At 53.2% G+C, this 26,783-nt stretch overlaps 7 protein-coding genes across 7 annotated transcripts; 2 read left to right on the top strand and 5 right to left on the bottom strand.

Annotated features, from left to right (window-relative positions):
- Positions 1–1,026: 1,026 nt before the first annotated feature.
- On the bottom strand, positions 1,027–1,760 carry CGGC5_v016873 (uncharacterized protein; the record flags this gene model as incomplete). Its single annotated transcript, XM_066153629.1, has 4 exons — positions 1,027–1,039; positions 1,094–1,201; positions 1,603–1,678; positions 1,751–1,760. The coding sequence occupies 4 exons, from the start codon at positions 1,758–1,760 to the stop codon at positions 1,027–1,029; spliced, it is 207 nt and encodes a 68-aa protein (XP_066006922.1).
- Positions 1,761–8,217: 6,457 nt separating this feature from the next.
- Positions 8,218–9,672, top strand: CGGC5_v016872 (uncharacterized protein; the record flags this gene model as incomplete). Its single annotated transcript, XM_066153628.1, has 2 exons — positions 8,218–9,287; positions 9,357–9,672. 2 exons carry the CDS (start codon positions 8,218–8,220, stop codon positions 9,670–9,672), a joined length of 1,386 nt encoding a protein of 461 aa, XP_066006907.1.
- A 4,667-nt stretch (positions 9,673–14,339) lies between these two features.
- On the bottom strand, positions 14,340–15,368 carry CGGC5_v016871 (uncharacterized protein; the record flags this gene model as incomplete). The annotated part of the gene is made up of 3 exons (XM_066153627.1): positions 14,340–14,617; positions 14,692–14,791; positions 14,880–15,368. 3 exons carry the CDS (start codon positions 15,366–15,368, stop codon positions 14,340–14,342), a joined length of 867 nt encoding a protein of 288 aa, XP_066006920.1.
- Positions 15,369–16,949: 1,581 nt separating this feature from the next.
- On the bottom strand, positions 16,950–17,746 carry CGGC5_v016870 (uncharacterized protein; the record flags this gene model as incomplete). The annotated part of the gene is made up of 2 exons (XM_066153626.1): positions 16,950–17,491; positions 17,560–17,746. 2 exons carry the CDS (start codon positions 17,744–17,746, stop codon positions 16,950–16,952), a joined length of 729 nt encoding a protein of 242 aa, XP_066006921.1.
- A 1,157-nt stretch (positions 17,747–18,903) lies between these two features.
- On the bottom strand, positions 18,904–19,363 carry CGGC5_v016869 (uncharacterized protein; the record flags this gene model as incomplete). The annotated part of the gene is made up of 3 exons (XM_066153625.1): positions 18,904–19,050; positions 19,104–19,242; positions 19,311–19,363. 3 exons carry the CDS (start codon positions 19,361–19,363, stop codon positions 18,904–18,906), a joined length of 339 nt encoding a protein of 112 aa, XP_066007033.1.
- A 1,613-nt stretch (positions 19,364–20,976) lies between these two features.
- On the top strand, positions 20,977–21,696 carry CGGC5_v016868 (uncharacterized protein; the record flags this gene model as incomplete). The annotated part of the gene is made up of 1 exon (XM_066153624.1): positions 20,977–21,696. One exon carries the CDS (start codon positions 20,977–20,979, stop codon positions 21,694–21,696), a length of 720 nt encoding a protein of 239 aa, XP_066007001.1.
- Positions 21,697–24,477: 2,781 nt separating this feature from the next.
- On the bottom strand, positions 24,478–25,785 carry CGGC5_v016867 (uncharacterized protein; the record flags this gene model as incomplete). The annotated part of the gene is made up of 2 exons (XM_066153623.1): positions 24,478–25,568; positions 25,635–25,785. The coding sequence occupies 2 exons, from the start codon at positions 25,783–25,785 to the stop codon at positions 24,478–24,480; spliced, it is 1,242 nt and encodes a 413-aa protein (XP_066007035.1).
- Positions 25,786–26,783: the final 998 nt, after the last annotated feature.

Genomic DNA, 26,783 nt, shown 5'->3' with positions numbered 1-26,783 from the left:
GAGAGGTTCAATATTAAAACGAAGAACAAGTAAATTATGCACATATTAACCAACCCCACGTAGTTGTAACGACTCTTCCGTTTTTCTTTTCTTTTCTTTTCTTTCTGTTGAGAGAATGGTGAGGGCTTGGTCAATTGGTTGGCTGGTTGGCTGGTGGCTCGGTTGGTTGGTTGCTTGGTTAGTAAGGTAGATTAGGAAACCGCGAAACCAAATCAGCCAGGGGAGTGGAGGGGGAAAGAAGAAAGAAAGAACCATTATGCTTACAGCCTTTGATGCGATCAATAACTATTACAATCTCATGATATACACGCTACGCTCTCATGGAAGCAGTACGTCACTGCATTAGCAAGACCAACAAACTGGCTGGAGACTTGCAGCGCTGCTGATACCGAGCTAAACGTCTTAGCTTCAGAAGTCTCTATGATTCCGCTCAACAGGCTGGGCATCCAGAGAATTATGTATAAGATAGGACAGGATTTCAGCAGTATCATGCGCTTAATGCGCCGCTCTGACGTCTGGGTCTGCTTTTTGGTAGAAAGATTAGCCATCATTGCAGCCGTGACATTTGACGATACACCGTCTTTTGCGACGGTGGTGTCTCTGCTGGGGTTCCATCTGTACTCCAGGAGGCGGGAAGCTCCCCACGGTCGAGGAATACATGACTGGCTTGCAGTCCCACCTCCGCTGTTATATTCCGCAGTATCTTCTCCGTTGGTGAAATCTGAGCAGTCCCTGACTGTCTGAAGAAGCGTTGCTGTAAGTGCCTGTGTAGTTTGTAGAGGACGTCGTTCACCTAATGCCCTAACGTGTGTTTGTTGCTCCCTGGTGCCTAATCGACCAATGCCCGCCCCCCTCGGTCCGAATACCTGGCTCGTATCCGGACTGGTTTCGTTCTGCCGCGACGTCTCCGAGCGTACCGTCGTGTGTGACTTCTTTTCCTTGTGGACTCTGGCCACGGAAGGAGCACGCGGAGCCAACGGCCCAGCTTGCTGCCCACGTTGATCATCAGCAGCACTGCCGCATCTGCTATCCGATTCTCCTAAATACCTGGTTAGAGCGTACTCTGAGGCGCGGGAAAGGGAACAATTCGTACGTTTTGCCCGGCTGTCTTGCAAGCACCTCATAGGCGTACCCCACATAAGCCTGGTTGGTGTGAAGTTTCTTCCTGGTGGCTCGAGTATGGCCATTGTCGTCGGGCGTACTGTTAGTGATCCGGTATCGCACGAAAGCCAGGACGTACTAGCGGCGGGGCGAGGACGTTTGCTGAGATAACACCAGACGAAAGTGTAGATGCAAACGGTAGTGGATATGATCCACAGACGCCAGACATAGGTGAGGCCAAGTCGAAGGTTGGGCCGGTCCCGCGCAATCCAGCAGCAGTTCCCGCCAACTGGCTCTATCACACCGATCCTAGCAGCCAAGGCACTAGTAGTAATCGGAATAAGCCATACGCAGCAGCAGATTGAGAATCTCTTAAGTGATGAGCTGTCCGCCATACTTGTTCTCTGCCATATCACCAGAAGCGTGGCTATAGCGATGGCGAGGATGGAGAAGTCGGATGCTTGCGTTGAGAGCTGACTAAACACGCCGTTCAAGACGCACGCTATTCCGCGTTGTAATTCCTGGTCCCTAACGTAGATGATCCCCGATATAGTGTTATTAGCTGAGTTAATGACTTCTTTGCGTTGATGGTCGTCTTGGTTAGTTTCTCATCCCGCTTAACATTGACGTTGATAGGAGAACACCTTACCAGCAACCATGAGGTTAAGGACGAGGGTGTGTCGTAGAGACCGGCGTCGAGTATGGTGAAGACCAATCAAGATTAAAGCGCTCGAGGTTGCTAGGAACGAAAAACTACTCCCTACGAGGGCTAAGGACGCCACCAGTGAGTTGAAAGCCATTGTCAGCTGACGGGCCATACAGCTTCACCCCAGCACTAGCCAAACTGCGCACGCAGGATCTCCACTCTCTCTCTCTTCCCTTTTTTTTCCCTTTAGCCTGTGCGGGGACTCTCCCCGCTTTATCCTTTTCTTTCCCCTCCTTTCCCACACGACGTACGGATAGCAGCATTAAAGCTCAGGCGAGTCAAAGGCTATTAGTGAGATAATTAGGGTTGTGCGTGCGTTTGAGAAAGTTACCGGTGTGAATTCGAAACCCCCCCACCCTCCAACCAAGCAGTGATGACGCCTATACCGTAAACCTCCCGAGCAGATGCATGCTATTCCCTAACGCTTCGGCCTATGATGTCTCACTTGCCGACTATATCTCCACCTTCGACTCCCTCAAGCTTGACGGCCTAGGTGCCATATGTTCCATGATCTAAGTCTCGAACGAATACTACCACGGTACGATCGGGCTGTCCCCTCGGGAATATCGCTAGAAGAACATCGGGTATTCCATGCTAGCACGGAGCACGTCGGCGAGCCCCCCCAAGCTTTCCATCTCCCATCTGAGCAGCGCGGGTGGTGATAGGGTGACACACCGAAGCCGCATAGCCACAGGATCAGGCTGAAGGAGATCCCCCAGCGAGGGCGCACAAGCCTCGAAGGAAGTGCGAAAGGCGTGTATGTTGGCCTACGACGGTGTGTGCTCGGCGTCGATGATATCCTCCCTGCGGAGAATCCTGAGGTTCGGGCACGCACGGGCGGGGCAGCCGGCTCACGCTTACCTCGCAGAGGTCAACCTTGCTCAGGACCAATTATTCTAGCGTAGTTGCCGACGGGGGCCGTCCGTCATAAGATACAAAGCACGGCGCCTACGCTGATGTGGAAGTCGAACCTGGCGGTGGTGCCTGCGGCCGGATAATGGCACGACAATCCGGCTAGCCGCCTCACGGTTTATAAAGCTGGCACTATTGGCCGAAAGTATCATCCGACGTAGGAGCAAGACTGTAAGGTCTCCGAGTGCTAGTGTCGTAGCCGGTCTATCACCCTGCTAATGCCCGGCCCGGTCGGAGGTCCGTATCTCAAGCGTCTCCAGAGCAGGAAGGCGCGACAATAGGACGGCAAAGGCGCCGGCGATGCCTCTTACATGCAGCTCGCCGACCGGCTGCCCGGAGACCCTGGTGTCCTTATGTGCCGGTGCCAGCTGCTTGCTGCCTCGCCTACGTGGCATCCGGCCGGGGGGGTGTTCCATGCTCCGCTGCCGAGTGACGCAGCAAGGTCTCCGGCCTTCATGCACTCCAACGCTCACACACAGTACACACCAACGCGACGTACTATGTCGAGATGGTCAGGGCCACTCGGCAATTTGTAATGTGCGATACGTCCCTAACGACGGCTGAAGGTGCTAGTGGCTGTGATAGGGACGGTCCAGCGCTTGTAAGCCACATGTTGAACTGGTCTCTGTCCCGTGAGACAGACTCTGGAAGGCTGGGCAAGTTGCTGACCCTTTCTCAATCAAGCCCGAGGTCTGCTAGGGCAGGACGGTGTCTATGATATTTCGTCGTCCCTATTCGTCTACCATAGGCATGCCGAGTTACTATATGTGACGTGGGGATTGAAATAAGGAAAGGAACCCATGGGTAGGATGAACGGGGTTAGAAATCAGATATCCCACAACGTAAGACGAGAGAGGCGGCCAGACGCAGCATGTCATGAAATCCCAATACCGTAAAGCTTTTCTCCTAATACACTTGCGGTTTCTTGTTAGTCCCTCAGGTCGGTTTAGCCTATTCTGCGATCGGGAATGTGGAGCGGACGGGACCAGTCCCACTTTACAGCACCACGCAAGCATGGACTGAGAAAAGGGAAAATCTGCCCCTCTCCGTCTCTGAGGGTCAGCCCAAGGCCTCGCTAGGTCATCCACTGGTGCCAAACCAGCGTGGAGAGCTAGTATGAAGATGTTGGGAGCGGCATCAATCTCCCCCACTATCTCCCTCTCTTTCCCTCTCCGTCTTCCGGTACTATATAGGGTAGAACTAGGTTGGGGGATCCCATACTGGTCTGACAAGACAGGCGTTGTAGACCTACGTTATAGATGAGAGAGACGCCCACGTTGATAAGGTGAGGCCCTCGAGTGTTATATTAGCAACTTATCACACAAGCCGCTCTATCTATAACATAACATTAGGCTTGGGAACGATACTTGGCGAGATAGGTACGAGACCACAAATCTAGGAGGCTACATCACTGGATGCGGTTCCAGCGCCTGTCCTTGGTTTCTTTAAGTGACAGACAGTGGACGTGAGATTCCAATATGGATGTGGTTCAATCCTTCGCTGTCTTAAATGGTTCACAATGCTACAAATCCCAAACGTCCTGACACAGAACCGGGGGCTAGGCAGGATCTAATATATGATTCGCTAGCGTACATATATACCAACACCCCGATGTAGAGAAGTAGAGAAGAGTTCAACAAAGCGCCTACTCTATGTCTCTTGCTGTACCTGGTTTCTATAGCTATACCTGCGTACTAGGAGCTACATCTAGTGAATAGTAAGTAGACATAGTTCAGTAGTGAACTGCGTGGACCCCTAGCGAGGACTTTCATCTCGGCATACAACATGTTGCTCAGCAATCGCGCACCCTCCGTAGCTAGATTCACTTGAAACATTGCTTCAATCATACTCCATGGTACGTACTGCGTAGTTAAGTGTAAAGGTATTTAGGGGCTACGGGCCACGGTTAGGTCAAACTGATAGAAGCAGAACCTAAAAGGTATGTATGGTATTGCTGCGCTATTTTTGCTTGCTTCTTCGAGGATTCGCTTTTTCCAGCCTTCAACGAGTACTCGCCAAGTCCTCTCTGTGGATGGTTCTGTGCCCTGGACCCGCAGGCCTCTCCGGCCCTCCGGCCTCCGTTGGCCGAGCTGCTCCCGGGCTTCTCCGTTCCGTCTACCCAATCCCTTATAGTAAGCATGGAAACATCGCCCAAGTGATGTGTAGCTATGTTGTTAAGGCATTATCGACAAGCATCCAAGCTCAATTAGCACATCAAGCATATCCACATGGTGTGTGTTGGGGGGGGGGGGGGGTTGAGAGAGAAAAGAGAGAAAGAAACGGGTCTTTGTATAGAATGCACGCCAAGCTTCTGCCTACTTATAGAGTGACTCTTGAGGTAACAAGATAGTGACGTCACATGCCACCCCAAGGGTCCGACTTGCGATCCTCGACATGTCCCTCATGATTTCTGTGGACGCAACATACATCCCAGCAATACTCACGTGACGTCGGCTATCACCGAAAGGATCGGTGTGCGCGTCGGCGTTGGCGTCAGGGTGTGTGATCTGTCGCCGGGTCTATTTCAGCGAAGGTGATTTGCTGTTGCGGCGGCGGTGAGCCGAATATACCTGTGGCTTCTTTGGGCCTAAGCTAGCCAGTCTGAACTTTGAAGTCCCTCTCCCACATGGGGCATTCTGAGGTCTACTAGGTGAATGCGTCAACGTTTTCTGTGTTGGAATACCTGTATACCCTGCGCATATGATCGTGCTTTGCGGACACCCCGTCCGTCCGTTGGGCGTAGAAGCCGGGGTCTACCGCCCTGTATCGTGCATTCCGAAGGATAATGAACACCTACAAGCATCACTGAGTGTCATCTAGTTCATAGGGTCTGGTTGTGAGTTATAGTTATCTGGTCGACCTAAATTCTCGCGGGCGAGATAAGTCAGGCGAAGTGCATATGAAAGCAATGCCGAGTCCGATCCATCAACCCGGGCAGACGGGCTGTAGCAGAGACCGCAGTCCATACCCGTCTTTCAAGTAGAGAGCGACGCGCGAGGCGACGGTAGCCGTCGACTCAACTGCTACTTACACTGAGCTCGACTTGTCGCAAGCTCCATGCAGCGTATGTATCTCATCCGTCTTTCTGTTCGCTTTGCGCGGCCCCTAGTCACTTGACAGTTGAGGTGTTCCTTAGAAGCCAAACAGACCGCCAACGAGCAAGACCCCTGCTTAACTACCTAGTGTAGCGGCGTTTTAGTATTGTGCCTACCAAGCAGGTCAGGCAACCCTAGCCCTACGACCAACCGGCGTTAATCTTGCGGAACACCTGGCAGCCCTGGACTGCCTGCTCATAGTAGAGTTATCCGAACGGATGAAAACTGGTGTTCGTGCGGCCACGCCGTAACTTTGTGCGTACGGTACCAAGCCCATGCTAGGTGCCCCATACGGGCGGCCGATACCACCCACGGCGCGCCCGTTGCACGCCGACCGAAGAAGAATGTCTTTAAATCGGGCGCAAAATTCGAAGAAATATCGCATAAATACGCGGATTAATTCAGAGTGGTTTTGGGTAAGAAGATATACGTTTTCGGGCTGGTGGGGGTTAGTTGAAGATTAGGCTTCGGGGTAAGTTATGGTTAATGGTCAGAGGTTCGGGGATGTGATCATCTGGGCTCTGAGAAGGTACGTTCGCTGAGGTTGTTTTGAGGGATGAGGTCGGAGGAGGGGAACCGTACGACGTTTTCTTAGCCGCCTCGCCTTCATACATACATATGTATAACTAAGCATATATAAATACATATACTTATATATATTCATATAAGTATATGTAACCATATATTCGACGTCAATACGCCAAGCCTTGTCCGACCTTCTACTCTACAGCAGCTTTCGTTGTGTGGTGATCGTATTAAGGAACGTACAGTGGTCAGATCATGGCGCCCGCAGCGGCAACGTCCGAACTGTTGTCAACGACGGCCTCACGATCGACAAGGATCGTATAGGCCGAGAAAATCAACAGACGCCCGTCTGAAACATTTGTGGGGCAGTGTGCCGGGTACGAATCCCCAGGCGGCCCTGTCCAAGCTCGGGCAATCCTTGCCCAGGTTGCAATGCGACTAGCCCGCCGAGAGGCTAACCTGTGCATGGATATCCCGTTCGCTCCGGGCTGTAGGTCCGGCTCGGACGCTTGGGGCGTTGACAGCTAGATGATACGGACACGACCTTGAGTATCCAGGACGGATCGAACGGACAGGGTTGCCGGGGATCCGTACGGCTACGCCGCGGCCGCGGCCTGTGTGCGGGCAGCTACGGCACCAGCCCCCGACTCTCAATGCTAACACTCACTACCCGTGCCTATACTCTATGCACGCCGACCCGAAGAACAATGGATTCCAGGGTGTCGGGCGCCAGAGGCCCAGAAAAAATTGCATCCGTGCGCGGGGCCATTCAGAGGGCTCCCGGGTGGGCAAAGATAGGTCCTTCGGGTAGTGAGGGCTGGTCTACGGATAAAGTTAATGGGTCGCATCAGGTTTGACGGCAGGCGTGATGGCCAGCAGGATAGAGGAATGGGACTTGGTGCTGCCAAGGACCCCTTGGTATCTCGCTCGCGCCGCAGGTTTCCTGCATCGTCGAACCATCTCAGTCTTTCGGGTAAATGCTCGCTGGACGCCGCCACGAGCTCATCTCTTGTATGGGGTCGCAGGTTCAGTTAGCCGCAGGTAATTATACAGGAGAATGGGTCTCATGGAGCTATGGGTGCTACCAGCCGCCGACCCAGCTAGCTTAACTACTTACCAGTCCACATACTATGTATAGCTCTTCATGTATCCGTACAGTGGAGGCTAGTCCCCATGTCGCTTGGCAGGGACCGCCGGCATGGACCGCCGGCAGGGGAGGGGCCCCATGAGGCAGGGGGTCCAGCATCACCACACTTCACACGCTGGAAAAAGCTTCGCGCGACATAAGGCGCGCGGCGGGCCTTTAGCAATCCGATTTAGCAGAGGACATCGCCGTCAGTTTCCATCATCATCATCATCATCATCAGCAGCAGCAGCAGCAGCAGCAGACACGCACAGGAGCAAAGCGGACTATTCTGTCGTTATTACCTCCGTATCCACTCCTACCTCAACTACGGTGTCTGTTAGGAAGCTCGTTTAGACTGGGCTCCCCCTATCCTCTCGAGGGCCAGCTCTCCCTTCCGGGGCCTTATTTCCCCAGCTGTGCTTCTCTGTTAGCCGAAAGGTATATGGTGGTCTGATCCTGTGATTGAGGTTATCTCGATTGTATCTGACATATCTAAGCAGGGCCGCTGAGTCGGGAGGCTCCTCGCTATCGCCGACTTCGAACGCGGCAGCTCAACCGCCGAGACCGTCTGGCCTGGACCATCTCTTATGTGCGCATTGCCCCGTCGCTAAGGGGAAGCGAGGGTCGGGTGTAGGGAGACCGGGCTGGGCATCCGCGGTTTGCTGGATGGGAATCAGCCTATTGCCCAGACCGACACACAGCTCACGTTCAGCCACTGCTACCTCACCTTAAAGATAGATAACCCGCTACCAATGTTCGACGTCAACCGCGGGACCGCCGGCATGCTAACACACGGCCGTATTGATCCCGGATCTCGGGAGCAGAACGAACGCGAGTCACTGGAGCAGGAGCGGAACACTTGGTTCGCCACCTTGGACAGCAACAGGCTGCAGTTCAAGGAGGCAAGAGAACGTATTAGGGCCGCCTGCGATCGCGCGCAGCAGAGCGTTCGAATCGACCTGGCAAACCAGGCCCAATTCATCAGCCGTCAGGTGTTGCCCTCAGATGTCGTCGAACTATTATGCCGTTATCAACGCGAGATCTGGCAGGGACGCCTCGAACAGATCCAACTGGATCGCGACCGGTCATTAGAAGCTGTCGATTGCCAGGAGAGGGAGGTGTTCTTACACCATCATCGCCGGTTCCCGTTATCAAGCAAGATCATGCCGATAGTGGGCTTTGGGTCGGGCGAAGGCACGCCGGAACGCGAAACATCCGTCCAAGCAACAGGTCGGGCGAGCGACCTTCAGCTGAGGGGAGGGCCTGACCATGTCGCATCTGACGATATTGCATCCGATGATGTCGCATCCGACGATGTCATCGCGCCCAAGACACACTCGCTTCCTCCCGCGGTTAGAGGGCTGACCATCAGACCGCTGGCCGTTGTATGTCCAAACCCTGCTGAGGACGGCGCTCAGCGTCCCCCGCATGGTCCGTTAGGGACATCTGCTGTCACATTGAGAGCGTCCAACGAAGGCGTATCTGGTCCCGTCGTCTTATTGCCATCGCAGCAGGCTCAGCGGGCCTATCAGAGTCCTTACCGTGACAGACACGGTTTCGCGTGCCGAGGCCACGAGAAGGGATCAACCGGCCTTGTTGGCAGTACACCAAAAGCGCCAGAAGGGTTGGCTGGGCAGTGTGGGCGGAGTGCGACGAGGCGCAGACAGCCTTCAGCCGCGAATCTCGGGCCGAAGCGCCCGCGACTCACCACCGCTCAAAAGGCCGAGGCTCGAACGACCACTATCGACGAGGTTCGACGCCATAATGCCTCTGGGGCCAAGAGCGTAATCATAAAATTTAACGGACTCTTCTACATCATCAGGTACGTTCCCTACGAGCCGGCGGCTGATATGGCGGAACCAGGTCTGACGGGAATATTGACGCGTGATAGGTGCGACGAACACGGCATTCGCTTCAGACAACATGTCCTAGCCGAGGCTGCAAGGCATTTACAAGGGGCGTGCCACGGATATCCCACGGTCACAAACAGGCTCATTGTCCAAATGTTCGGCATTCGTGTCACCGACTGCACCGATGCCCTTGCGTTGATGAACAACGCCTGCGTGACAGAAGTCCCAGCCAGCGGATATAAGCCGACCAACTGGGCCAGAGGCTACGCACGTCGCCGGAAGTTTGTCCAGTACATGCCCAGAGCCATATCAGTCCCCCACGCCCGGCGGGCCGCAGAGGAAGAGGAGTCCCCATAAGGTCGTCAACCTCTATCACCTTAGCGACGCGCCTCCAGGAGCTCATGGCATGGCCTCCGGCGGAAGCAGCCGGGCCAGCGGCTAGGTAGTATATTTATATCCGATCTGGAGCCCGCCTCACTATCTCACATGATAAGGGGGGTGGTGAGCGTCGCGGCTTGAGTCAGTTCAGGTCAACGCCCGAAGGTAGATGCTATCCAGGGCAGGCCCGTATGCCTCGAAATCGCGGCTGTGAGCTCGTCCTTGACATGGACCTTCCTTGTGGAGGAAGCATCCCACAGCGTTGAAATCGCAGTCTAGACGATCGCAAAAGCTGTGTAACTTCTCGTCCCCTAGTATGTATGTCCAGCGGCCGCCACCAAACAAGGAATCACCTCCTCCGCCAAATCAACCCATAGGAGCAGACGTCTTAGATGGAACGAGGTGGTTAAAGTGCCGACGGGTACGGGTTGGTGGCTCGAAGCGTCTTTGAATCATCGACCCGCGAAATCCGGGGTTATCGATTGTAAGCGGACGCCCTTATGGCGCCAGGGCACCGTAGGTACTAAATTAGTCGGGTGCTCTCCTACCCACAACCGTGAGACGACTAGAGGCACTAACAGAGCTGTGGTTTGTAGCTCAATCAACACACACACTGTCCATAGTGCCCTAACTGATCCGCAAGAGACTATCGCCGCCGCGCCGTTTCTAAAACAACTACTATGCCTTCGCTCCCCGTAGTCTCTGGCCGTACACATAGACGGCCAGGCATTCTTCTACGTTTCTGTGAATATAGACTTGCGCCTTGCGCACTGAGCTCGCTTCTATCTAACCTTGGCTTTATGTTATGTCAGTTCTGCCTTAGGCCCGGTCTGTATGATGTCTAACTGGTTTAAGGCCTATTCTGAAGAGACTATCAGGCTGCATCGGCACCGGAGGGCGTAGCTTCCATACATGTCTCATGGTTCCGACATTGACACAGAACGTAACTATAACGATCATCGCGATGAATGAAGCGATTGAAGATAGGACGAGAGTTTTACTCATCAGCCCGTTCAAGGAACCCAAGACGGAAAAAACACAGAAACAAAAAAGAAAAAATAGCAAAAGGGGGATAGAAGAAAAAAGAGAAGAGTGGGCTGCCTAGTCGGCGTGATGAACTGATAGATTTGGGTTGGTCGTAATAGTGAGTGCTGTAAAGGGTTGTAAAGCAATTTTGGACTGGTTTCAGACTGGAAGAAGATACCCTTCAAGTAGTCTTTCGGTTAGCGCAGACTCCTGCCCAACGTGTCTACCATAGCCTAAACGATCATTGGCAGAGACCTGGTCGCTGCGGAGACCCTTTCTCGTCCTGTTCACGCCATTGCCTGTCGTCGTAGAACCACGCCCGAGCCTGCCAGCAGACTGTTAAGACTCATACGTATGTATGTATATACGTATGTATGTATATACGTACATATAGACGTGCAATTAAATAGGGTATGTAGCGTAGTCTTACATATCAACCTGCATCAATTCAGCTAGCTAAACAACCCCCCTATAGAGACCTTGTTCTTCACGCGAGGTTCCAAGAGAAGGCAAGGTCGCGTCATCCCCCCAGACCAACACTGATGCCAGATCTAGAGACAACAGTTGCAATAACTTTGGAGATGGATGTTTCCTTTTGCGGACGATACTTCTCCGCAACTGCTACGTGGCATCAGCGCGACCCATCTTGTCGCGCGACATAATAGACTCTCCAATGGCTGGATTCGACGTTTATCACTATCGTCGGAAACGCAACGGAGTAGGCGACGACGACCGGGTATTAAGGAGGATGCGAAACCCTCCTGTCAAATACCGGATAACTTAGATGACCCGGACAACAACGCTGATGCGATAGCTAGAGCGCCGGACCCCAGCAGGCAGCAAGCGGATGGTTCCAACGCAGGCTCCACCGGCGAACCGATGCAGAGATCCATGAACTAATTGTTTTCGTGTTCGTGGTCAGGGTCAGACATGCGATTGACTAGCTTCCGAAGGCCTATTCTATGTCGGCAGAGGGCCCGGTACCCCGATATGATGTAATTGGTGGCGATCACGCCCCCAGCAGTGATATCTACATGCCAGCGGCTCCCAAAACCCAAGGCGGATCAGTACGCAAGCCCTCTGGCGTGCGGACACTGTGCTAGGATGGGCCACCGCTAACCCAATCGCTCTGAGATGGTTGTGAAATATGTGTCTTATAGTGGATCTTGTGAGTCTACCAGTAGTAGTAACCAGGAGGTTTATCTGCCTGCCCACGAGCGGTAAGGTCAAGGCCTTTTCGGTCAACGGTGACACATCGCCGTCATTGCGGTGTAGGAACCGTTGGCGTGGAAGATAGAAAGTCAGGTGGTAACTCTCTCTGCAGGACAAGACAGATGAGGGAGTCTAGTGCCCACGGAGTAGAATGCAGAGAGGCAGAGAAAGGCAGTGCCCTCAGATATCGTAGCGGTTATAAGCAGGATTCTGGATAGAATACTACTACTAGCAGAATCGGTATTCATGCTGATCAACCCAAGAGCGTGGATAGCCTACCTCGGGGCGTGTTCGCTATCGCTGCAAGCCACCACAAATGTATAAGAAGAGGGGGGCTCCCTCGCGTCTGCAGGACTACTAAGGAGGGTCGTACGATGCGCTCTGAACAAGACAGGCTATCTTCTCCATAACTGAGACATGTCCCTTTTAGTGCCCGCCTCTCACTCGCCAATAGAATCATGTAATCTCTCCCAAAATACTTCAACTGCTACTTTCGTCTGTAAATCTCCAGTGAGGGGGAAGCATTTATAGGGCCGCTAACAGGGACGTGTCTCAGGCATTAAAGATATGGGACAGACCATGGGGCTAAGAAGGAGAGGAGAGCTAGTGTAGGTTAATTGGTGGGTTTTTATACAGCCCTGCTAGCATTATAGAAGCTGCATCCGCCCGCTTTAGCTCGCAGCGCCAAGCTACATATCACTATATTTCCAATACACTAGCGCCGAGCGTTGTGAAGCGTAAGGAGTAATTCAGAGCAATCTTTGTTGCAAGAGCAATGACGTCCAGCTAGCGCACATCTGGATTTTCTGTTGCTTCTGCAGCGCGAGACGTTAAGAGAACCTTGAAGGATCCTGGATGAGATGGAAGGAATCTTTCCACGCACATATATAGATACGCGCCTAGTTAGCTGCGTCCCGACCAAGACATTCAGGACTTAGACCAGTATCGATATAGTCTCCACTATCCTTTTCACATCTTTGTGTTCTGCCCCTTGAAAGGCCTTATTGTTAGTGTTGTCTCCGTGTCTATATATATATCACTACCTACCTCGCAGCGTCTCAGCGTTGCTGTTGCTTATAGGGCTAGTAGCAGACCATGTCGAGGTCCTTCCTCTAAGCTTTCGTCGTTAGTTGGTGTATGGATATAAGTTGTTTACCGCCGTTTCAGTGCGGGCTGATATACGCTTCCAGCTCCTTCGTGTGTTTTTTTCACTCCTTTTTCTTTTTTCCAGTTTTCTTTTTCTTTTTCTTTTTTTTTCTCCCTCTCCTTTCCCCCTTCATTCTCTGGTTTTTGTTTTAATTAACAATGCCTACACAAGGCAACTAGTCCTTCGGGTTGGAGGCCCCCTTTTTCCTCAGAGAATGTAATTAGAGTCCCGTCTCCGTGTTTCCCTTTGGCGAATCAATCGGGACTGCCGTGCTGTCTAGCAATAAAAAGAGAAAACGCACCGTTTCTCCCGCTTGTCCCTAGGTACACTCCGATGAAGCAGATACTCTACTCTGGTGTAAGTCCCAATTCAGCCTTCCCTTTCCGGTATGTGTAGCTGCGCTAGGACTATAGCTCCTTTCTGAGATAATCCGTATCATAGTTTACGTATGTGTCTTCTTGGAAGGGCTGCGTTGATCTCCCTGGAATCTTTATTCTTGGACGAAGCTCCATGTGCCCATTGCCCGTCCCTATCTCGTTCTTCATCGTGCGAAGGTCCCTTGTAATTAACTTTGTGATAATCTCTACGCTGTCGTCTTCCTGTCCTGCGTTTCCGCATTTCTTCCACGTATTATATACAATCCCGATAGCCATATATAAGGACCTTGTTTTTGCTGCGCTACCGACAGGAGTAGCTGCTTGCCGTCCTCTTCGCCTGTCATGGCTTGCTCATTGGCCGCGCCAGCATCTTTGGTGAAGCGGTCACTTGCCTACACACTATTCGCAGCAGTCTTTATTCTGCGACCCATTGCGTGCTTGTCGATTTCCTGGTAGCCAGCTCCGATACAGCCGCATGCTTTGCTGCCTTTAGGTCTGTTTTAATTCCCACACCATCATCTAGCTCACAGAAAGAGGGGGTAGGTATTCCTGCGCCGCTCGCTCATTTTCCTCGTATTATCTGATACTCCGTTATCTGAATCAATGTGTGTTACAGTCTCGGTCTGCCTATATAAACCAGACCAGCTATCGCACTTTTTCAAGAGGTTTAGTATATGCCTAATCCTGTCTCACAGCGGACTACCGGTGCAGGCTAAGAGCCGGAAAATATTCTAACCTATACACCACCACGACTGATGCCGTGACCTCTATGTCCACACGGCTCGCTTCCTCGTATCGTCTACAGGCGGTAGTACACTGAGCCCGTTACAGCCTCCTCTAGTCTAACATCATACTTGGTCGATAGGTCCATCCGTACGGGACTGCTAGTGTGGCCGAGTAGGTGGTTGTCTAGCTCGGGTCGGCCGGGATGGCTGCCCCACTCTAGTTGGCCTGCTGCCTTGGGCAGGGCGCGGACGGGTAGCGGGTATTATGCTGATCTGCTTCTTCGTGAATGTGGGGAATGGCCTCGGAAGGCCCAAGTTAGCATTTCTCGCCGGCTTCCGCGCCACGGTAATGCCTTCGTTCGCCATGAACTGCTTGCATCCCCAAGTGAGCAGACCCTTATCATTGACAGATTCACCACCACCGCAGGCATTTTGTGCTATGTCACAATCTCATCAGCACCATATCGACTGCACTGCCCACCACAGAATGTGAGACGGGTGTAATACTCACGTCCTAGGGAGCCACTTATGCCTGCTTTTCCAAAGGCCACAATGCGCGTGGCTGGGGGCCGTCTCCGCGCCTCCTGCGACACCTCATCATCCAAGTTATACTGAAACGGCGTGTTAGTAATAGTAAGCATCTAGCGGCAGACCCACCATTCGACATGGTGTGGCTAACCTGCAGTAGGATGGACTTACCTGGTGAACTGTGAAGACTTCCGCACAGCTCGCTCGGGTCTGGTGCTCCTTATTGACGGGGACTTTCTTAGAAGCTTGTAGCTGTGCCTGGCATCGCTCAAGAGCAAGTCGGACCTCCGGTTTGGAACGGGAATCGGCGAACTTGTTATACACGAACCAGCCACCCTTTAAACTGGAGGATAGGTAGATGTCCTTCCCGAGAGCCATAGCTGCCATCATGCTGGGCTGAAGGTTTTGATCGATACCGTCGGCCCGGAACTTGGACTGCATTTGCGTGTGGGCCAGACTGGCAAGCCCGTAGAGTTGGTCGTCTGTGAAGAGCGTAGCAGTGTCTGCTGTGAACGTGAGTTTAGACGAGTAGATAACGCGCTGGGCGTTCTCATAGGCGCCTTTGTCGAGCTTAATGCCAAGGTCCTGAGCCAGGACGCTTGTAACTATGGTGAACAGCACAAGCAGGCCCGAGAAGCTGGCCGTCCAGCCGTGGGACATGGCAGACCACATCGAAGCTTTGATCAGTCGGGGGGGGAGGTGAAAGGATTGTTAGGGTTGACAGATGCCCCGGTTCCCAGTACTTATTGTGGTCAGAGGTAAACAGTCGATGTTTGTGAGGAGCAATACGCCGTGAGGCCGGTGGACTTCAGCAGCAGAAAGCGGTGATCGAATAATACTTATAGCCGGACAAGGCCCCTATGCGAGATCCTAATGATAAGATGGCCTCCTGATAAATCCCCCAACAGGCGACAGAACTGACAACATCCTGCCTTACCTCAATACTGAGAAGGATCCGCTGCGAGGGCTTCTCCGAGCCGTGTAAGGTGGTTTCGGGTGGTTCAGACGGATTGAAAGAGTGAAAGCCGCAACAAGCCGCAAGCCTGGTCTACGTTGCCCTGCGAGGAAATTGACATGTTCCTGCAGGCTAGGCGGAGGACTCCCAGACGGCGGCACCGAACTCTCGGGGAAGGATATCGGAGCCACAGACAATGAGTGTATAGTCAACGGTTTGCTAGACCCTGCGTGTCGGGAACCCCGAAGTCAGGGCGCAAGGGAGTACTTATATCCGATTAGGCCAAAGGTAAGCTAATTACGAGGTGACGAGCTTGGACGTCAACTAGCACCAGCATCGCAACGTTCTACCTTCGTTGAAGCCGGAGACCTGGTATGCGCTAAATATAGTGTCGCAGAATCTAAAGGGTCCCACTCGGCAGAGGCAACAGATGGAAGGAACAAAAATCTAATTAATGCGGAGGTGGGTTGTTAGGGGGGGGGGCGGGTGCGGAGGGTCGGTAAGTCGGGCGGGCCTAGTGCAATCTCATCCGTTGCCCTCGGGAACCCCGTGGCTGGAGCCTCGATCGGAGACTTGACACCGCCGTTACCCCAGCAGTCGTCTCCGCGCCGGCCGGAAGGGGCTCGATTCCAGCTTTTTCACAGACACCGAAGTTGAGCCACAACAACCAACCCCACATATCACGATCTCTTTTCCCCAACCAACGCATATCGTGAAACCCAACGCGCCTATATGATGAGTGACGCAAAACGTGTGATTCATGCATTTGGCTAGGAGATATTAGTCGGCTTCACAGCATACCTCAGGCTTTATGTTAACACCTTTCAGAGGTCGTGGATGGCTTGGGAGCCGGAACGAAATCAGGAGACAAGAGAGACAGAGGACGGGTAAAAGACGAGAGATGAGAGACAGAGACGAAGTGAGGGTAATCAAAGCTATCACTACGCTGGTCATACTGACCAATGGCCGCTTGTTTTGCTCCTGGTGATCCTTGTTGTTATCCAATAATATATTGCCTTATCCAATTCCTTCCCAAATACCATAAGCAATTGCGAGCTATACAAATGGCGTACAAAAGAAAACAATGCTCTACGTCGGGTTCTATTCCACCATGACCAGCCACATTTTCTCGCGCCACACGGAAACACATATCTGACTTTCAAACTGAGGCGGCGCACTAGATTCCTCAAGAGTCGGTTCGACAATTCCAACAATGCTTTTAGACGCCCCTTTACGATCACTACCTTTTATGGAGCGAGCGCCCTTTGATTGATTCGCTCTGGGTTTCACCGGGTAGGCTTCGTTTGGCGGCTGCCTTGGCCACCAGCCGGTCTGCTCGGGCCAGCCGGTCTGCTCGGGCCACCTCGCTCCAGTGGCTTGAATGTCGATCGATAATTCTTGGAGTCGTCCGCAGAGACGGAGGTATGGAGAGCCATCCGCATGTCCGCCTTCTTCTTCGGGTTGCCGGCCGGCTTCTGCATCTCCTTGCGCGCGTCGTTGAGCTTGAACGCTTTCGGGGGCTGGGGCCGAGGCTCCGTCGGCTTAACATGCTTCGTCACGCTGCCTTTGTACCAGTACACCGACCCATGATTGCTGCGCCCAAGAGGGACTAGAGACTTGACGTCAATAACGAGGCCGCCCTCCTCCTTCGCCTCTCGCACCACACAATCAGCCAGCGTGGTATCATGGCGTGAGTCGTAGCCGCCCCGAGGCAGGATGTAGCCGACCTGGTCGAAGTTGCCATTTGCCGGAATCATCCAAACGTTGCCGTCTTTGTCGTAAGGGACGACACCACATCGCACGCGATCTTTGGAGCCCTTGAGGGTCACTGGGTTATTGGTCAGTCATAAGCTCCTGGCTCTGATCTAGCGAGTGAGGCGTGCAGTTATTACTGACCTGAACCGTCTTTGCCTCCGGTCTTGACCGTATCAGAGGGGAGGCGCCAGGCATCGACGCCCTTCATACCCTGCCACACGTCCTTGTCTCCCGGCAAGAGGTCTTTCCCATTCTGTGCCGTGACGGCGTGGATAGCGAACGCACCCCAAAGTGCAACAGACCACACGTTAGAAACGGAATACTGCATCTTTTCTGTTGGCTGGATAGCTGTATATCTTTTATTGGTTTGTTTGTTTGTCACGTACTCCGTGAGAGAGTGAGAGAGACTGAGAGAGACTGAGAGAGAGTGAGACGGAAATCTGACCTCCACCTGTGTAGGTCGGCTCGTCCAAGTCAAAATATTACAACAGGCAATCTCGGAGCAAATAGAGCAGTAGTAAAGAAGCCAAATAGGGGAGATAGTATCAGCGATAGAGCTAACACATTATATACCATAATCCACCACGGCCACCTCCCTGCTGTTCCCGGCTCAGCCTTCTTCGGGGTGCCCGTCTACGCTCATTCACCCTTGGTCATTCGGCATTGCCGTCAACTGCTAATAACATTGCTAGCTATCAGCTCCATCATGGAATCGCCGTACATGAGAGTATAAGGACCAGGTGGGAACCCTGGTCATCGGCTCCTGCGTTCCATCCCCTCTCTAAAGTCAATCTGCACGAGGTGTAACGCGCACGAACGGTCGCCCCGAGTCCTGATGATTTTGACCGGATGGCTGGAACGGCCTTAGTCGGAGCCAGAACCGGAAAACGGAGCTTTGTTAGTCTAGCAAGAACCCGGGAGAGGACTCTCCTGATTAGGAGTTAGGCAAAGGTTCTGACAAGTTCGACTAGGCGGGGATCGGGTACCAGAGGCCGGCTCCCACGAACATAACATCGGGCCCAGATGCCAAGGGCGGTGATGACCGGAATACGACGCAGCCATGCATCCCCAATCCCATCATTATCGCCGCGCTAGAACGTGTTCACGCCATTCTCGGCAGCCTTGTCGCTTATCGTATCTCACACTTACTAATTAGCGGCCCCTCACGTTACATTCAAGGTTTTGGTCTTTTACTAACGTTATAACGCTAGTATATGAGGATGTGGAGTAGTAGCAATTGGCTATTGTTCGGAAAGATCGACAATCCTTTTTCAGCGACTTACATACGTTGATCAGCGGGTATTTGGAGAAGTTTAATGGACATGGCGTCTCTCAGTAGTTGATGGGATAGTTACAGCCTTCTGCGTCAAGTAGACGGATGTCTCGAACGCTCCAAACGCCGGAGAGAGAAGTCAAAAAAAGAAGAAAGAAAAAAAAGAAAAGCGCCATTAGTCTGACAGATGCCATCTCTCCCCAAGTAGTCGCTCAGCAACGCCCACGAACTTCATCAGGAGGTGCTTTGCAATACAGCCCTTGCCCGTCAGCGCACTCGAAGCCGGTACCAGCAACCTCACGGCAGGCAGCCTCCCACTCTTTCCCTGCGATCTGGTCGCTGTCGGTAGACTTCACACACTGGTCGATGCGTCAGGGCCGTTGTCCAATCGGGTCGCCAGAGATGATCATACCTGTCCAGAGGAGGCGTCGAACTCGCCCTTGCCCCACTGGTGCTGCTTTGAAGCGTATAGCCCGCATGCCTTCGCGGTGATACGTAGGTTGGGACCGCCGCCATTGTGACACGCGCAGCTATCGTGAAGGTCGGCAGAACATTGGGGACGTTAGGTGAGACAGTCTAGGTGGAATGGCTAGAGACGCCTGGGACTTACGCGACTTACGCGACAGATAGGAGGGCTAGGCCGACAGCGGCCTGCAAGAAACACAGCTGCATCGTCACACAGAAAGGTTCGATGCTCCGCTACTACCGTTGCACCGTGGGAAACAACAAGTGGAATCTGACCGTTTGTGTAGGACGATAAAAACGCTATGCCCGGCGCATAGGCTACATAAAGCAGCAATGCAGAAGTGGAGAGGCACCTGTGACAAGTGTGAGTAGAGAGGAGGGCTAGCGGGAGCCTCGATAATGACAGTATGAGGTGACCCATCCAGTCTTATATCCACAGCCCGGTAGTAGGGGATGGTTTTTCCGACAACTAGCACGGTGGCGTGTTAAATCACCAAGGGATGTGCATCCATGATCTATCTGGCTTCAGCTGGCTCGTGGTGTTTGCCTACCGCATCCACTAGACGTACCAGCTATGGGCCGCTGGGTGCACGTCGTTTCTTTACCAGATGGCCGGAGTCGCCGCTGGGCACAGCGAAGCTTATTTGCGTCCTCCTATGTCCGTCTTTCGTGTCGCGGACTCCTCACTTCCATCCGTTATTAAACCCGGTTCGCCGTTGTGGAGCCACGTTGAGCCGACGGGTGGCTTGTTTTTCGGTCCTTGACATCTGAGGAGCTCATACCTGTCTGATTACATGCCCACATATCGCCGTCTTGCCCGTTGTCTAGGTTCAAGATGCGACGCCGAGAAGGTATATCCTTGCAGGTCATGGGCAGTGGGGCTCCGAGCCCCACAGCCGGTCAACGGCACTCGTTAGGACAAGTCACTACACTGGTGTTCGGGCGGAGTGCCCCTGTCACCGAGCAGAACTTCTGCACATTCTTCTGCAGAAACCCCGTCTTATTTTCCCGTACTCTAGAATCTCAAATGTGATTCTTGCAGCCGCCGGGCAGGTCTTCGCAGGGCCTCGGCAGCCCCGAAAGTCATCCAGACTACGTCCGGCAGTCCGCGAGGGCCGTCATGCGCGTCGCGCCTGTCGTTTCCAACCGTCCGCGTGTCAGGCTTCGTCCACCTGGTCCATTTTTTTACTTTTGATTTTTTTTTTATCATGCCCCTGCTGAAGTAGAAAAGATGAAAAGAAAAGGAAAGGACAGAAAAGGAAAGAAAAGAAGAAGGGAAAGGGGAAAGGTGGAAGGGGAAAGGGGAAAAGGGAAAGCAAACCCATCTTGAACCTTCCCTGTCAGAAGGCTTTCTTCCCTCGAAAGGTTTCGTTCACCGGGTTCAACGAAATCTGTCGTCGGGCCGTATGAACCCTAGTGAGGCCCCTCTGGCTCGCGGGCCTCGTTATGTCGCCCCGCCCCGCCGCCGCCGCCATTCTGGACCTGGGTGCCGTCTGTGCCCCGGCATGAGATCGTCTACGCAGTACCTTACCGAAGCAGCCACTTCATACTGGTACTAAACAGGTCTCATTACACTGCCTTACCTTAAGCGTCGATGGAGTAAGCGATGCTAGCAACACAACGTCCGAAAGTATATATGAACGACCGCAGCCGCCCAGTCCCGTTTCGTGAACATCTAGCCTCCTCACCACTCTGCGCCCTGCGCTGTACGCTCGTTTCCCTCATCTAGTCCACGACTAGCTGACATCTTCCCGCCCCCATCACTCTCTATCGTCCACCCATCGATACACTACGCGTTCGTTGTCGACATGTCATCCAAGATGAGACGGTCGTTCTTCATCACTGCACTTGGCCTACTCAGTGCTGCTGCCGCTGTTGCTGTCTCCCAGCCTGCCCCTTACCCTCTGCGCTTCGATGACGTCGTCGCTGTGAACGAGGATGGTTCCCACAGAATTCTCAAGACGGCAGAGTACGACGCTCTACTTGCGCGTGTTGCGCCCAGAACTGTCCAGATGACCGTGCCATCTACTGCCGGGGACAGCGTCGCCCGTCGCGACTGCGGAAGGAGCACGGAGGTCCAGGTCGAGTCCGACGAGGAGTTCCTCAACTGGGATGTCGCCATCTCGCCCATACTGAGCTCCCATGGTGGCACTGCCACCGCCTCTGTGGCCAAAGGCTACTCCGTTGGGAATTCAGTCAGTGTTAGCTCAACCGCCAACGTTGCTTTCGCAAAAGTGGCCCTAGGCATGTCTCTCTCAGTCAACTACGCCCAGCGGTGGACGACTTCCGACAGCCAGACACTCAGCTTCACCGTCCCCGAAGGCCAGCATGGCCTCGTCGTATCGCAGCCGCTCGTCCGCCGTGTCACCGGGCGTCTGCTCACCGGCTGCAGTCATCGCCCGATCAGTACGCCGTTCACTTCTGACACCTACACCGACCAAAGCTTCGGCAATCTCGATTTCGTCAAAGGCGTCATCCGACTTTGCAACAGCACCGTCTACCCCATCCCTTACTGCAACGGTCAGGGCTTCCACTACTAAGGCAGAAGGGACCAGCCAGGTCTGTGGTTGTCTTTAATGGACGGTCTCGGCTGCATCGTGGGCGGCGGAGGGAGTATAGGGTTGACTGGGCATGCTCAGATGAACGGAACGGCCGTTGCCCGGATAGTCATGTTCTTGTGCGAGCCCAAAGTGATTCAGAGACCCTACCACCAGTGTGTGGAAATAGTGTTTTGTGTGGTAAAAGTACCTTAGCTATGTCCCTTGATGCATGAATCGGGGTAGAGGTCCAGTGGTCGGCGGGGGCGGGTGATGAGGGCGGGCGTCCTATAAGTGTTTTCGGTCGGCCGAATCGAGATATTTAGTAATATTCAGAATCCTTCTAAAGATACATACATAGGATTTATGGTTAAATATGCATACAACAAGATTCTTTCTTGACTTCCATAGGACTTGCCAAAAAAACCTTCGTTCATAAAACTTACGCGGCCCGAATAGCGAAACTATCCTAATCATTGCGGGGGCCCGTACCAGGCGAAGAAGTCCTATTATATCGAAGCTAAGCGGAGACATCTAGCCGTCGAACATATGAAGAAGCCAAAGAGCTCCCTTAGAAAAAGGAGAAACAAGAAGAAAACAGGAGAAAAATCATTCACAGTGCGATGATGATTTGTTGACGGAACGAGCGTGGAGCGTTCGTGGCGTATCACAGAGCCAGCAGAGCCACGAAGGATAGGGTCGGCGCAGGGGAAACTGCTGAATGAAGCTACCTGTGAGAGTTCCCGACGGTACAGCGGGGAAGGAATGTAAAGATCGGACGAGGCGGCCTTAAGAAGTCATTGGTTGAGGAACCAACCGTGAACCATGTTGTACTGACTCATCATAACCAATAATCTCGTGGGCCCTGCTCTCTCATCCACTTGGTTGAATTTCAGGCCACTCTTCTTGAGGCTGTCACCACGCCTGACCCGAAACAGCGACGGATGGGTATGTCATGCCAGGATCGTCTCTCCTTACTAGTACATATCTCAGGATCAGCTGCCGCGGTGGCTCCAGGACACTCCCTGGGGATGCGTGGTGATCGTCAGCCCTTCCCTGTGGCGTAGCTACCTTCGACCCTCCACTATAGACCATGCGACGTAACGACCGCTGCGCTTAGTTCCCATAGACTCATAGCTATAAAGTGTACGACTAGGAATGATGATGAGGGGTCGATTATCACAACAGCTTTCGCCTCATAACACCACAGTTGCACGCCCTGACCTGCTCGTGGCTTGTACTAGTGTCGATACCTAACCTTGAAACAGGCGCCGATACTCATAAGCCACGGCCGTCAAGCCGGGGCAGCTTCATGCTTTCCCCGAGGCAAAGCAGGTTATCAGGTCTATCGGGTGTTAAAAACACGTCGGAAAGGCGCATGCAAGGTGTCGATGTCATTGGAAACAACACGCAGCTCGATAACATAAGGTATATTGCATAATCCCACCAACAGCGCTAGCAATCCGATAGTAGAGAGATAAGTAAACAGCTACTAGTAGGTGAGAGATAAAGCAGTGTGGCCGACTGCGTAGTACTATCTTAAAACCTCTGTACTTTCTGTTGGTCCAGGACAACTGTCGGTCAGCACCTTGGGCGGAGATGCACTGTACCGTTGAAGTCGTAGATGTGGTGAGAGATCCCGCATATTATGAGTAGGCGTGGACGGGCCGGAGAGATCCGCGTCCCCTGATCGGCTGAGTCAGCCGCATCCGCTCTAGGCGCGTCATCAGCAGGGGAGGTGGGTGGTGTTTCACGCACACATTGGACACCTGATAAAGAAGGCCCTCCGTCGTTTTATGGGGCTTTACCAGCCTCTAGCGGGCTACCGGGAGCCGTAGAGATTGCAACAGCAATATCAAAGCCAGCTTCTGTCTCTTCGGTTTCTTTACTTTCTACCCAACTAAGTGCCTTACGATTCCAAGATCAAACCGTCCATGATCAGACCAAACCCCTTCCCCTCTATACGTACTCTGCAATCGACCTGAGTATCTGTTGTTGACAAGGTCTGGCGCTCTCAGCAAGGGCTGCAGCCTACATGCACAAGATAGTGATGATGCTCGGAGTAGTCATCACGGGGGCTCTTTGACAGAGGATGTGATAGTTAAGTTGTTAGGTAGTAAATGCTTAATGACTGAGTTCGGCACGTAGGGCAGTCGCACCGTATCGAAAAGCAGTACGGGACGCCGTCGAACATGGAAAGACTTTGATCCTACGTCTCGGGTGGTCCGATTGACAGGGGCACATCTATATAGGGTCGGGTACTTGCTCGGCGTTGGAGTACATCCAACCACATGTGTACAACTGTTGGCCAAAACCCTACGCGCCGCCCATCTCTTCTCTCTCTGACCACCCCTACACGAATGGGGAACCTCGACGAAACAGAATGGCTAAGCTGGGAATGCCGGGGTCGCTGCTATGACGCGAGACGGGTACGCCTACTACTCCTTACCAACGACGTGTTAAAATACACGTCCTAACGCGTCCGCTGTGCTCAGAAGGTGCCATCATCATCATTAGCACAAGAGGCAAGCTTCAACTACAGAGGCTAAGAACCTGATCAGTTTCCCGCCTAGAGCAGTCTATTAATTAACCAACAACCTCTATGTTACTAAGCAGTTTAGACACTGACTATTCCGTGGGCCCAGCAGCGTAGAGTACAAAAGCTTAATGGTTGTCAAGCATAACAAAGCATGTTTCCGAAGGCGTCCTGCTGCAATTTGATGGAAAGGACCGGGTTCTGGGCTGTCCAGCCCTGTGGATGCACGAACACCAGCTTCATTCGGCTCATGACGTTCGAGGTAGCCAGCGAACAGCATTCCCGTTCGATCTTCGCTCCAAGCTTTCATGGAGGCAGTACGTGACCGCGTTAGCGAAGCCGATGAACTGGCTCGAGCTCTGCAGAGCCGCTAGCAGCAAACCATGCGATTCGACCCCAGACGCTTCCATCACTCTGTTCACAAGGGCGGGGATCCAGAGCAGGATGTACAAGATGGGATACGAGTTGAGAAGCATCATGCGCTTGATGCGCCGCTCCAATCTCCGGGTCTGCTCGTCAATCGAATGATGAGCTGTCGCCGCAGCGGTGAGATTCGGCAGCGTTACTTTATCACTCGCGCCGACGTCTCGGCTAGAGCTCGGTCGGGAGTCCGCCAGGTAATCATCTCCCCATGGTTGAGGATTACACCGCGATGGCATGCTTCTGCTACTGCTGTCTGATGTTAAACACCTCGTAACAGGAAACGCTGTGGCGTCCGTCGCCAGCGGGGGAAGGTCGTATCCCGGCGGCTGTGCGGTCCGTGGAGGGTGTCGTCCACCCATAGGCGCGACTTGCGGCCGTGGCCAACCCACGTCCAATCGACTCACCGTCGTGTGGCGTGCTGTCAACGGAGCGGCAGTGCTCGTCGAGCTTCCGGTCCAGCCCAAGGAAGCCGGCGCCATTGCAGCGGGGCGAAGGCGTTGGCCGAGGTACCACCAGACGTAAGCGTAGATGGAAACGGTGGCGAACATGATCCACAGACGCCAAACGTACGTGAGGGCAAATCGAAGATCGGGTCTGTCCCACGTTATCCAGCACCAGTTCCCGCTGACGGGCCCCACGACGCCGATCCCAGCCGCCGCAACGCTGGTAGCAATAGGGACGAGCCACACGCAGAAGCAGATGGAGACCCTCTCGAGGAACGTCCCCTCCGCCATGGACGTTTTTTGTTTTACTACCAGAAGTGTGGCAATAGCGATGGCGAGGATGGAAAAATCAGACGCTTGCACCGACAGTTGACCAATCACGCTGTTCAGGACACATGCTGTTCCGCGTCGCAACCCTTGGTCTCTGATATATATAATCCCCGAGACGGTGTTATTGACTGAGTTAATGAATTCTTTTTTATTCGGAAGCCGTTAGCCCTCTCGTCCTCTCGGAACAATCTTGACGGGAACCACATTACCGGCCACCATGAGGTTGAGAATGAGGATGTGGCGCAAAGACCGGCGCCGGGTGCGGTGGAGACCGATGGAGATCAATGCGCCAAACGTCGTCAGGAACGAAAGACTACTCCCCATCAACGTCAAAGATGCAACTAGCGCGCTGAAAGTCATTGTTGACGTATGGCGCCACGATGCTGTAGCTCTTTCCTGCACAGCTACCTCACGCAGAGGCCTTTGTTTTACTCTGTGTAACGTCGAATATATGACCAGCGAGAGGCCATCTTCGCCGTACTGGCCCAGTTACACAATGACCGGGAACCGTCGCAGGTTGGCTTCCATCCAAAAATTAATTGCGGGGCTATAAATAACCGGTAGTGCCATTCGAACCTTAGCAAGGGCACGTATCCACTAAACCCGGTCAAAGACAAAAGAAAGACAAAAAAAAGGAAAAAAAAAAAAAAAAAAAAAAACTAAAAAAAACTCCAAGGGGGGAGGAACAGAGAAACAGAGGGAAAGGAAAAGGAAAGGATTGGGGGCCTTCACAGCGCGGCGCGATCGAAGTTGGGGTCAATTAAACGCCATTTAGGCGATGGCATGGCATTGTCTGGGCACCAAAATTACGTTATAACCCTAGTCGTGATCTGAATGGAGTGGGGCCGAGGTAGCCGCAGGTGAGGCAGTCAGCAAGGGACACTACCGCAGTTAGAAAGACAAGGGGTCAGGGTAGGGGGGAAGTGAAGTCTACTTTGCCGACCAAGGTGTTTTTTGTTCCCTGTCTCCTTCGGTTCCGGTGCCTGCGGCGGAAGATTATTCGTCAGAAGTCTCGAGTCTTTAAACAAACGGCTTCGGACAGTCCGCAGGCAAGCTGGACAACCGCGCGTTTGAGCTACCAGGTCAGCGGCTACTGCTCGGGGCCTCGCGGTCATCTGTACACTGTCTGCTGGCCTGCCGTAAGAAAGTTGCGTCTCCCGTCCCTCGTTGAACTGTTGCATGAGCACTCGGTACGATGCTGGATCGAGAGACGGTTACCACATCTATCAACCATTGTCTGACGATCTATGATGAACACCGCTTGACGGCTGGTAGATTGAGATTAAGATTAGCGTATATATAAATATGCTCGGCGATTCACTAGGATCCGACCTGCCTGCCTTCGCCCTCGGTCGACC

The sequence above is a fragment of the Colletotrichum fructicola genome (genome assembly GCF_000319635.2).
Source record: "Colletotrichum fructicola Nara gc5 chromosome Unknown KSG_Nara_v1_contig11, whole genome shotgun sequence".
NCBI classification, from domain to species: Eukaryota; Fungi; Ascomycota; class Sordariomycetes; order Glomerellales; family Glomerellaceae; genus Colletotrichum; species Colletotrichum fructicola.
The sequence above is the reverse complement of the archived record's forward strand: the minus strand, read 5'-3'. Positions and strand labels throughout refer to the sequence as shown.